The following is an 11,111-nucleotide window of genomic DNA, read 5'->3' as shown; positions in this document are numbered from 1 at the left end:
CTCGGCCTCCCAAAGTGCTGGGATTACAGGCTTGAGCCACCGCGCCCGGCCATTTTTTTGTATTTTTAGTAGAGATGGGATTTTACCATGTTGATCAGGCTGGTCTGGACCCCCTGACCTCGTGATCTACCTGCCTTCACCTCCCAAAGCGCTGGGATTCCAGGTGTGAGCTACTGCACCCATCCTGAATATATTTTTATGAGAGACATTGGCCTTAAGTTCTCTTTCTTATAATGTCCTTTGTTGTCAAGATGATGCTGACCTCATAAAATATGTTGGGAGAGTGTTTCCTCTGTTTTATTGCCTGAAGAGTTTGTGTAGGAGTAGAATCATTTCTACATTGGAAGAATTCACTAATTGATGTCTTCCGGACCTGGAATTTTAGTTTTCGGAAAGTTTTAAACTATGGATTAAAAATTTTAAATAGGCCGAGCGCGGTGCATCACGCCTGTAATCCCAACACTTTGAGAGGCTGAGGTGGGTAGATCACAATGTCAGGAATTTGAGACCAGCTTGGCCAATATGGTGAAACCCTGTCTCTACTAAACACAAAATTACCCGGTGTGGTGGCGCGTGCACCTGTAGTCCCAGCTACTCGGGAGACTGAGGGAGAAGAAATACTTGAACCCAGGAGGTGGGGGTTGCAGTGAGCCAAGATCATGCCTGGGTGACAGCGAGACTCTATTTCAGAAAAAAAATTTAAAAAAAAGGCCGGGCATGGTGGCTCATGCCTGTAATCCCAGCACTTTGGGAGGCTGAGGCGGGTAGATCACGAGGTCAGGAGATTGAGACCATCCTGGCTAAGATGGTGAAACCCCATCTCTACTAAAAATACAAAAAATTAGCTGGGCGTGGCGGCGGACACCTGTAGTCGCAGCTACTCTGGAGGCTGAGGCAGGAGAATGGCGTAAACCTGGGAGGCGGAGCTTGCAGTGAGCCGAGGTCCTGCCACTGCACAGCAGCCTGGAGGACAGAGCGAGACTCCGTCTCAAAAAAAAAAAAAAGTAAATACTTACAGGACTGTTGACGTTTTAAATTTCCTCTTGTGTCAGTTTAGAAGGTTGTATTTATCAAGAATGTGTTCAGTTCATCTAAATTTTCAAATGTGTTAGTATGGAATTTTTCATAATTATCCTCTATCTTTTTTTTTCCTTTCCCCGAGACGGGATCTCACTGTCACCCAGGCTGGAGTGCAGTGGCACGATCCTGGCTCACTGCAACCTCTGCCTTCCAGGTTCAAGCGATTCTCCTGCCTCAGCCTCCTGAGTAGCTGGGACTACAGGTGCCCAGCTAATTTTTGTATTTTTAGTAGAGATGGGGTTTCACCACGTTGGCCAGTCTGGTCTCGAACTCCTGACCCCAGGTGATCCACCCACTTTGGCCTCCCAAAGTGTTGGGATTACAGGCGTGAGCCACCATACCCAGCCCAGGGAGGTGACATCTTGAGGAGGTACCTTTAGGGTGAATAGGTTGAGTCTCTGTCACCTGGGAAGCGCCTCCTCTTTTACCACCATATTATCCGGGGTTAGCTCATTGCAAACATGGAGGCCTCTTTCTGTCCTTATCCAGCCCTGGCCCTGGGAGTGGTGGGCTCGGGGCTTAGGCCTGTCTGCCTGGTTTCCTGCAGAGCCCCCCTCCATGCGCCTGAAGGCCCGACCCGGCAACCCTGGCTTTTCCGTGCTTACCTGCAGCGCCTTCTCCTTCTACCCTCCGGAACTGCAAATTCGATTCCTGCGGAGTGGGCTGGCCGTTGGCACCGGCCAGGGCGACTTCGGCCCCAACAGTGACGGCTCCTTCCACGCCTCGTCGTCACTAACGGTCAAAAGTGGCGATGAGCACCACTACTGCTGCATTGTGCAGCACGCGGGGCTGGCGCAGCCCCTCAGGGTGGAGCTGGGTGAGGCCCCGCCCGGTGGTGATGCTCCTGGTTTCCCGTTGCCTTGTCTCACTGCTGCGCCCGTCCTTCCTGAGTCTGACCTGCCTCCCCACTGCTGCCGCCTCCTTGAATCTGACTGCCTTGTGCCTGGCGCCTGTCAGTGCCTCCAAAGCCTCCTTGTCCTTCCCAAGGCCGACTGCCTTCTGTCCTGCTTCTTCTGGCCTCACTGAGTCTGAAGAGCTGTTAACCACCATGGCCAGTCCTCCCTGAGTCTAACCGTCTTCCATCCTGCTGCTGCTGCTGCTGCTGCTGCTGGTCTTCCTGGAATCTGACCATTCGTTGTCTGCTATGCCCGTCCTCACCAAGACTGACTGCCTGCTGCCTTGCTACTGACGGGGCCCATGAGGCTGACTTCCCACTGCTGTGCCTGCCTCTCCCCGCTGCGCCGGGACAGCCCCACCCTGCCGCTGCTGGTCCGTTGCCGGTGTGACGGCGGCCGCTCGTGCTGTGGCTGGTTTTTACATCCAACCTGGGGGCACCCTGCCCAGATCGCCCGCCTGGCCTTGCCTCTGCCCATCAGACACTTGGTGCTGGGATCTCTGAGACTGGGAGGGACTGGGACCCCCCAGTGCTGTGTCCTGACTGGGTGGGGGTGGACGGGCTGCTCCACATCTCACAGCGTTCTCTGGCTGCAGAAACCCCAGCCAAGTCCTCCGTGCTCGTGGTGGGAATCGTCATCAGTGTCTTGCTACTCACAGCAGCGGCTGTAGGAGGAGCTCTATTGTGGAGAAGGATGAGGAGTGGGCTGCCAGGTGTGGGGCAGTGGGAGGAAGAGCCTCGGAGAGAGGGACAGAGACCCAAAGAGAGGGGCACACAGACCTGGGAGGAGAGTGACCTGGTGTGGGGACAGACCCAAAGAGAGGAGGACAGAGACCAGAGAGAAGTGGAGACAGAAACCCAGAGACAGGGGAACAGAGGCACAGAGAGAGGGGACAGAGGAAGGGGGAGACAGAGACCCAGAGGAGGGAGGCAAAGATATAGAAAGAGAGGGGATGGAAAATTGGGAGAAGGGGAGAAAGGCCCAGAAGGAAGGGGTTAGAGACTGAGGGAGAGTGTGTGAGACACACATAGAAATGGGGGATGCCAGTCAGACCCAGAGCACCTCAGAGATTCTGATAACCTCCCCCTCTCTCTCCTCAGCCCCTTGGATCTCCCTCCGTGGAGACGACACCGGGTCCCTCCTGCCCACCCCGGGGGAGGACCAGGATGCTGATTCGAAGGATATAAATGTGATCCCAGCCACCGCCTGAGCATCTGCCATTCCGACTGCTAAAAGCGAGTGTAGTCAGGCCCCTTTCATGCTGTGAGGCCTCCTGGAACACTGGCATCTCTGAGCCTCCAGAAGGGGTCCTGGGGCCTGTTGTCCTCCCTCTGGAGCCCCGTCCTGTGGTCTGCCTCAGTTTCCCCTCCTAATACATATGGCTGTTTTCCACCTCGATAATATAACATGAGTTTGGGCCCGAATCAGTGTGTTCTCATCATTTTTCAGGCAGAGGAGGTAAGGGAATAATTACCCCCAAAGGGTAGGGGAATAAGTCCCCCCTAAGGGGGACTGAATGGCGGCTGGGCCTCAGATCTCTCCTACAGGTAACATGCTGCCACGGGGGAACCTGCCAGTTTTATACATCAGGTCATGTATTTTCTTTTCTTTTTTTTTTTTTTTTTTTGACGGAGTCTTGCTCTGTTGTCCAGGCTGAAGTGCAGTGGCATGATCTTGGCTGACTGCAAGCTCTGCCTCTTGGGTTCATGCCATTCTGCCTCAGCCTCCCAAGTAGCTGGGACTACAGGTGCCTGCCACCACGCCTGGATAATTTTTTGTATTTTTAGTAGAGATGGGGTTTCAGCATGTTAGCCAGGATGGTCTCGATCTTCTGATCTGGTGATCCACCTGCCTCTGCCTCCCGAAGTGCTGGGATTACAGGCGTGAACCACTGCGCCCAGCCTGTTCTTTTTTTTTTTTTTTTTTTTTTTTTGAGATGGAGTCTTGCTCTACAGCCCAGGCTGCCAGGCTGGAGTACAGTGGCATGATCTTGGTTCACCACAACCTCCGCCTCCCAGGTTCAACCGATTCTCCTGCCTCAGTCTCCCCAGTAGCTGGGATTACAGGTGCGCATCATCACACCCAGCTAATTTTTTTATTTTTAGTAGAGACAGGGTTTCACCATGTTGGCCAGGCTGATTTCAAACTCCTGACCTCAGGTGATCCACCCACCTCGGCCTCCCAAAATGCTGGGATTACAGGCGTGAGCCACCGTGCCTGGCCTAAGGTCATGTATTTTTTTTTTCTTTTAGATGGAGTTTTGCTCTTGTTGCCCAGACTGAAGTGCAATTGCGCGATCTCAGCTTCAGTGCAGCCTCCACCTCCCAGGTTCAAGCGATTCGCCTGCCTCCCAAGTAGCTGGGATTACAGCCATGCGCCACCACACCTGGCTAATTTTGTACGTCTAGTAGAGAGGGGAGTTTCACCATGTTGGTTAGGCTGGTCTGGAACTCTTGACCTTAGGTGATCCACCTGCCTCAGCCTCCCAAAGTTCTGGGATTACAGGCCTTGAGCTTTTCATAACTTTTACATATGTTTACTGGATAACTGCCATGCCAGGCATTTTGAGGAATTCTTGGCTACTGTCTGACCATCTGAATCGCTGGAGCAGAAGAGGAGCGAGGAGCACTGTTCACTCTTGGAGGAAATGGGATATTTCCTCCAGCCCCTCCATTCGGCTCTTCCTTTTTTTTTTTCTTTTTCTTTTTTTCTTTTTAGATGGAGTTTCGCTCTTGTTGCCCAGGCTGGAATGCAATGACGCGATCTCAGCTGACCGCAACCTCCGCCTCCCGGGTTCAAGCGATTCTCCTGGCTCAGCCTCCCAAAGTAGTTGGGATTATAGGTATGCACCACCACACCCAGCTAATTTTGTATGTTTAGTAGAGACGAGGTTTCTCCATGTTGGTCAGGCTGGTCTTGAACTCCCGACCTCAGGTGATCCGCCCGCCTCGGTCTCCCAAAGTGCTGCGATTACAGGCATGAGCATGAGCCACCGCACCCGGCCTTCTTTTCTTTTCTTTCTTTCCTTTTTCTTTCTTTCTTTTTTTTTTTTTTTTTTTGGTATAGGACTGTTGGGACGTACACCTCTTTCTTAAACCATCCTGACAAAGGGAAAGAGGGAAAAATACATTTCCCGTGAGGCGTTGGGGCTAGAACAGCTGGAGGTGGACGGCAGAGTGCCGCGACGACTGACAGGAGTTGTAGTTCTCCCCGGCCGCGTCACTGCTGCGTCGCCCACCCGCTTTCCCCGGGCAGCCCGCGGTTTCCTTTGTGGACGTGGCGAGGGGCGCCCGCGGCCCTCCCGGCACTCGTTGGCCCCGCCCCGTGAGTCGCTCGTGCAAGTTCATTGGGCGGGGGGCGGGGCTCTGCGCAGCCAGAGGCGGGGCCTGACTGGAGAGCGGCGGAATTGGGCACATTTGCGGGAACGCAGAGCGGAGCGTGGAGAGCGGAGCGAGGCTGGATGACTGGGTAAAGGGAGTGGGTGGAGGGCCTCAGTCCAGGCAGGGCGGCTCGGGGCGGCTCGGGTCGAGGATCAGGGTCTGGACTGGGAGCAATGACGGGGAGCCTCCCTGACCTCTGGCTGGCCACAACTATGCCCTGTACTTTGCGTGGGATGTACGCCACGTCTCTCCCTGAAATTCCCCCTCGCAGGTCTGGGACCCCCCTGAGACTCCGTCAGAAGATTCAGTCCCCCCATAGGTGGCTTTACCTCTAAGCATCACGCCCTCTTTTCCCCCATCGCCCGCCCTTTTTGAGCCCCAAAGTTTGTAGCCAACTTCCATCTCCCTGTCCTGCCCTTCGGTAACTCCTCCACCCCGCCATTCTCCTGTCCCATGTCTGTCCTCATGCCTGTAACCCCTGACCCCTGGCCTTTGCCACTCCCCAGGGACCGATGATGTGGCGAGCATCGCTTCTGCTGCTTCTGTTGCTACTGAGGCACGGGGCCCAGGGGAAACCGTCCCCAGACGCAGGCCCTCATGGCCAGGGGAGGGTGCACCAGGCGGCTTCCCTGAGCGACGCCCCCCATGATGACTCCCACGGGAACTTTCAGTACGACCATGAGGCTTTCCTGGGACGGGAAGTGGCCAAGGAATTCGACCAACTCACCCCAGAGGAAAGCCAGGCCCGTCTGGGGTAGGAGAGACGTGGTTGGGGCGTGTTCGGAGGTGGGGTTTGGGAGAGAGTTGCGGGGTATTGACAGGGGTCAGAGAAATGGCGTGGACTGAACTTCAGTTCTTTGTGAGAAATGAAATTCTACCTTCTCTCCTTGGGAAAAACAAATTAAGTTAAAATTGAGGCATAAAGAGGACCTTTGGCCCTTTTATTTATTTATTTATTTAGCGACAAGGTCTTACTTTGTTGCCCAGGATGGAGTGCAGTGGCGCGATCTCAGCTCACTGCAACCTACACCTCCTGGGTTCAAGCGATTCTCCTGCCTCAGCCCCCCAAGTAGTGGAGATTACAGGCACCTACCACTGCGCACAGTTAATTTTTGTATTTTTAGTAGAGACTGGGTTTCACCATGTTGACTAGGCTGGTCTTGAACTTCTGACCTCAGGTGATCTGCCCACCTCGGCCTCCCAAAGTGCTGGAATTACAGGCGTGAGCCACCGTGCCCGGCCTATTATATTATTATTATTATTATCATCATTATTTGAGACGGAGTCTCGCTCTGTTGCCCAGGCTGGAGTGCAGTGGTACTATCTCGGCTCACTGCAACCTCCACCTCCTGAATTCAAGCAGTTCTCCCTTGTCAGCCTTCGAGTAGCTGGGATTTCAGGTTCGGGCCACTACGCCCCGCTAATTTTTGTGTTTTTAATAGAGATGAGGTGTCACTATGTGGGCCAGGCTGGTCTGGAAGGCCTGATCTCAAATGATCCGCCCGTCTTGGCTTCCCAAGCTTGGGATTATAGGCGTGAGCCGCCACGCCTGTCCTGTCCTAAGTGCTTTCCATGGCCAAACTCATTTATTCCCCACAACTGCCCTTTTGGGGTAGGTACCATTTTTTCTTTCTATTTTACAGAGGGGTAACCGAGGCACAAGAGAGGTTAAGTCACTTACCCACAGTCACACAGCCAGTAAGAGGAAGTGGCTGGATTTGGACCTAAAATGTCTGGCTGTGGAGCCCAAGCTCGTAACAACAGCAGTAACTTCAGAGAAGGGTGTGAGTCTGGGGACAGAGTTGGCCCGTGACAGACCCGAGCAGAGACCGCCTGGTGCGGGAGGTGGGGCGGTGACTCAGGCAGGCCTGGAGAGGGCTCTGCTGTCTCAGATTTTTGACCTTAGGGAGGGGGCCGCCCGGGGCCTAGACACGGTGACAGGGAGGAGGGCTCCACGTAGTCTCTGTTAATTAGAGATTGGGCGAGGACCGGCCTGACATGGCGTCACCAAGCCAGAGGAGAAGGGCCGGGGAGCTGACAAGCGTGGTCCGAGAGAAGGGGCGAGATGGAACCTAAAGTGGCTTGACATGTGACGGCGAGAGGCACAGGAGCCCCGAGGAGCATGGGGAGGGGTATAGAGAGACCGAGCCCCTGGGGTTGCGGGTGATGGTCCTCGGGCAGTGCCTGATTCAGCCAGGAGCAGGCAGGAGAAAGCCACCAGGCGCAGCACAGGGCAGGGCTGGAGGGATAGGAGCCTGAAATTGACACGCGCAGCCTGGTAAGGGGGCGGGGTATGGGGCGGGTCGGGGCCTGAGACAGCGGGGGCTCGGGGGTGTGGCCGTGGCTGTCTGGGTTCAAAGTCAGTCTTGGAACAGGGCCCCCCTGGCAAGGGGCGTAGTGCGACGCCGCGCTCCCCATCACCACCCCAGCTCAGCCCAGCTAGAGGTGCAGCACGTGCAGGCCGAGGGCGGGGCCGGCGCGGAGAGGGTGGCCCTGCATTGTCGTAGGTCTCTCCCACGCAGTGCTCCCAGCAGGCCCGCTCGTTTTCAGGAAGGGCGTGACTTGTCCCGGGGGTGGACCCTAGGCTGAGGGTCCTCCGGTGGGTTTGGTCCTGAAATTGACACGCGTTCCTCCCCAGTTCACCCGCGGATCCGATGTGTCCCGGGGGCGTGGCCCCGTGCGAGAGGCGGGGCCTGGGGCGGGACCAGAGACTGACTTGTGCCCGCCCCGGCTCACAGGCGGATCGTGGACCGCATGGACCGTGCGGGGGACGGCGACGGCTGGGTATCGCTGGCAGAGCTTCGCGCGTGGATCGCGCACACGCAGCAGCGGCACATACGGGACTCGGTGAGCGCGGCCTGGGACACGTACGACACGGACCGCGACGGGCGTGTGGGTTGGGAGGAGCTGCGCAACGCCACCTATGGCCACTACGCGCCCGGTACGCGGCGAGCCCCCGACCCTGCTCCCCATACAACGTTACCCTGACCTTCTGGACCGCCTCATTCTGAGAACCTGAAACCGTTTACTCGGAGTCCCTGGCCCCTAACCAGGCTCTACCCACTTTTAGGAGCCCATCACTGTGAGATCTTCACTTTCTCACCTCTGGCTTCTCTTTTTTGTTTTTCGTTTGCTTATTTTTCTGGTTTTTAGCTGCATACTAAAAACGATCGTTTTTTCAAACATGAAGTCAGAATTAGGTACTGAAAGCCACTGAACACGCCCAAAGAGGGACTTGAACCCAGGGCACTCAGATTAAAAGTCCAATGCTCTACCAACTGAGCTACCCAGGCTCCCTTAAGGGATTTTATTCTGGGACCCACCACCTCTATGACAATGTGACAGTATGACTTAGGGAACTTCAGATCCCGGGCCAAGGACACCTACTTTCCATGCTTTGTCATCCTGACCCCTAACCTCCGTGACGTCATCCTGAGAACCCCAAAGCCAGTCACTCTGCCCCCGACTCTCAGATCCCTCCTTTCTGTCCCAAGCCCCAGCCCCAGTGCCCCACCCCTCCAAACACACACACACACAGCCCTCATTCCCTCCCTCCTCTCCTCTCTGTCCCTGGCCCCAGCCTCTCCCTCCAGCCTGTCCTCCACAGGGCTCCAGGGGAGTCTTCACACCCAGCACTGACTCTGCCTCTCCCTCCCCTTCTTGGGCCCCCAGGAGACAGTCCCATTCCTCAGCCTGGACATCTCCACCTGTAGCTTTGTTTTTCTGCATTTTCTGCCCCAAATGGATCTTCTGTGATTTTCCTGAACTCACCACACTCCTCAAACCTCTACCCTCTGCCCATATTGTTCCCTCCAATTACAATGCCCTTCCCCTCCTCTCAGTCAAGTCATCTCAGTCCCTGTAAGTTACCCCATCACAGCCTCAATCTGGGGCCAAAAGAGCTACTGTCAACTCAAAGTCCATCATTCCTGTCTCCACACCCTTGGATCAGTTATTTCTTCTCTCCGGGAATCCGTTTTTGCATTCAGAAAGTAGAACACATGGAAAAACCCACTGTACCTGCTTTTTGTGATGATTAAATGCAGTATTGTACATAAAGAGCTTAGCATATAATCTCTCACACGTTAGGTAATTTATTGTGTGGATATAATATGTTATATAGCCTGGGTGCAATGGCTCATGCCTGTAATCCCAACACTTTGGGAGGCTGAGGCGGGTGGATCACTTGAGATCAGGAGTTAGAGACCAGCCTGGCCAACATGGCAAAACCCCGTCTCTACTAAAAAAAAAGAAAACTTAGCTGGGTGTGATGGCATGCACCTGTAACCACAGCTACTCTGGAGGGTGAGACACGAGAACCGCTTGAACCCAGGAGGCGGAAGTTGCAGTGAACCGAGATCACAACACTGCACTCCAGCCTGGGTGACACAGGGAGACTGTGTCTCAAAAAAATTAAAAAAAAAAATAGGCCAGGCGCGGTGGCTAACACCTGTAATCCCAGCACTTTGGGAGGCCAGGGTGGGTAGATCACGAGGTCAGGAGATCAAGACCATCCTGGCTAACACGGTGAAACCCCGTCTCTACTAAAAATACAAAAAATTAGCCAGGCGCAGTGGCAGGTGCCTGTAGTCCCAGCTACTCGGGGCTGAGGCAGGAGAATGGCATGAACCTGGGAGGCAGAGCTTGCAGTGAGCCGAGATTGGGCCACTGGACTCCAGCCTGGGTGACAGAGCGAGACTCCATCTCAAAAAAAAAAAAAAATTAAAAATTAATAAATATATATATACACTAATACATTATATAATGTATTATATATTATATACTTATATAATAAATATACATACAAATTATATATAAAGTATCGATATATACTTTTTTTTTTGAGGGAGTTTCGCTCTTGTTGCCCAGGCTGGAGTGCAGTGGCACAGTCTCGGCTCACTGCAACCTCCGCCTCCCAGGTTCAAGCGATTCTCCTGCCTCAGCCTCTCAAGTAGCTGGGATTACAGGCTAATTTTGTGTTTTTAGTAGAGATGGGGTTTCATCATGTTGGCCAAGCTGGTCTCGAACTCCTGACCTCAAGTGATCCGCCAGCCGCAGCCTCCCAAAGTGCTGGGATTACAGGCATGAGCCACCGCATCCAGCCTATTGATATATACTTATTATTAACTCCACAGAAATATTTTTAGTCCAGTAGGATTTACTTTGTTTTAACCTGCTTGGTGTTTCCTCCATTAAAGCTCATCTCACTGAGACCTGTCCTTCCCCAGGTGAAGAATTCCATGACGTGGAGGATGCAGAGACCTACAAAAAGATGCTGGCTCGGGATGAGCGGCGTTTCCGGGTGGCCGACCAGGATGGGGACTCGATGGCCACTCGGGAGGAGCTGACGGCCTTCCTGCACCCTGAGGAGTTCCCTCACATGAGGGACATCGTGATTGCTGTGAGTGGTGGCTGGGGAACCCTGCCCCCCACACCCTTCCAGGATCCCACACCCTTCCAGGAACCCAGGCTTCTGGTTCTGGTCCTGCTTCCCAGCACAGATCTTGGGGCATGCAGTCACCTGGCTCTCCAGCATCTTGCCAGGGAACCCAGGCCACAAGCGCAGGTCAGGGGAGGGTGACCTTTCCCACCTCCACTCTCAAACCCCTGGGCTCTGATCTCTCCTCATCTGGCCTCCCCCTCCCTGTGCTCGCATTTGGGGTCCAGGCCCCCGGCCTTCCCTCAGACAGTCACTGTGCCCCACCCTATACAATTTCTTTTCTTTCTTTCTTTCTTTCTTTTTTTTTTTTTTTTT

At 54.3% G+C, this 11,111-nt stretch overlaps 2 protein-coding genes across 14 annotated transcripts in view; both read left to right on the top strand.

The window, feature by feature from the left end:
* FCGRT (Fc gamma receptor and transporter) overlaps window positions 1–3,400 on the top strand; it is an 18,673-nt gene extending 15,273 nt beyond the window's left edge. For 8 of the 9 annotated variants that reach the window (XM_017882179.1, XM_017882177.1, XM_017882183.1 and 5 more), the window contains exons 5-7: window positions 1,628–1,897; window positions 2,572–2,688; window positions 3,077–3,400. In XM_017882179.1, the coding sequence (XP_017737668.1) occupies window positions 1,628–1,897; window positions 2,572–2,688; window positions 3,077–3,186 (497 nt within the window). In that variant the 3' untranslated portion in view covers window positions 3,187–3,400. The remainder of the gene's footprint in view (window positions 1–1,627; window positions 1,898–2,571; window positions 2,689–3,076) is intronic. The other variant, XM_017882185.1, reaches the window with a different exon arrangement.
* Window positions 3,401–5,014: 1,614 nt separating this feature from the next.
* The window catches only part of RCN3 (reticulocalbin 3), a 20,162-nt gene continuing 14,065 nt past the window's right edge, over window positions 5,015–11,111 (top strand). For 3 of the 5 annotated variants that reach the window (XM_017882174.1, XM_017882173.1, XM_017882171.1), the window contains exons 1-4: window positions 5,307–5,444; window positions 5,863–6,110; window positions 8,095–8,297; window positions 10,585–10,757. In XM_017882174.1, the coding sequence (XP_017737663.1) occupies window positions 5,869–6,110; window positions 8,095–8,297; window positions 10,585–10,757 (618 nt within the window). In that variant the 5' untranslated portion in view covers window positions 5,307–5,444; window positions 5,863–5,868. The other 2 variants (XM_017882172.1, XM_017882175.1) reach the window with 2 other exon arrangements.

Source organism: Rhinopithecus bieti, unplaced genomic scaffold, assembly GCF_001698545.2.
Source record: "Rhinopithecus bieti isolate Rb0 unplaced genomic scaffold, ASM169854v2 scaffold_12070, whole genome shotgun sequence".
In the NCBI taxonomy this organism is placed as follows: Eukaryota; Metazoa; Chordata; class Mammalia; order Primates; family Cercopithecidae; genus Rhinopithecus; species Rhinopithecus bieti.
Note: the sequence above shows the minus strand (reverse complement) of the source record. Positions and strands in the feature narration are given on the sequence as shown.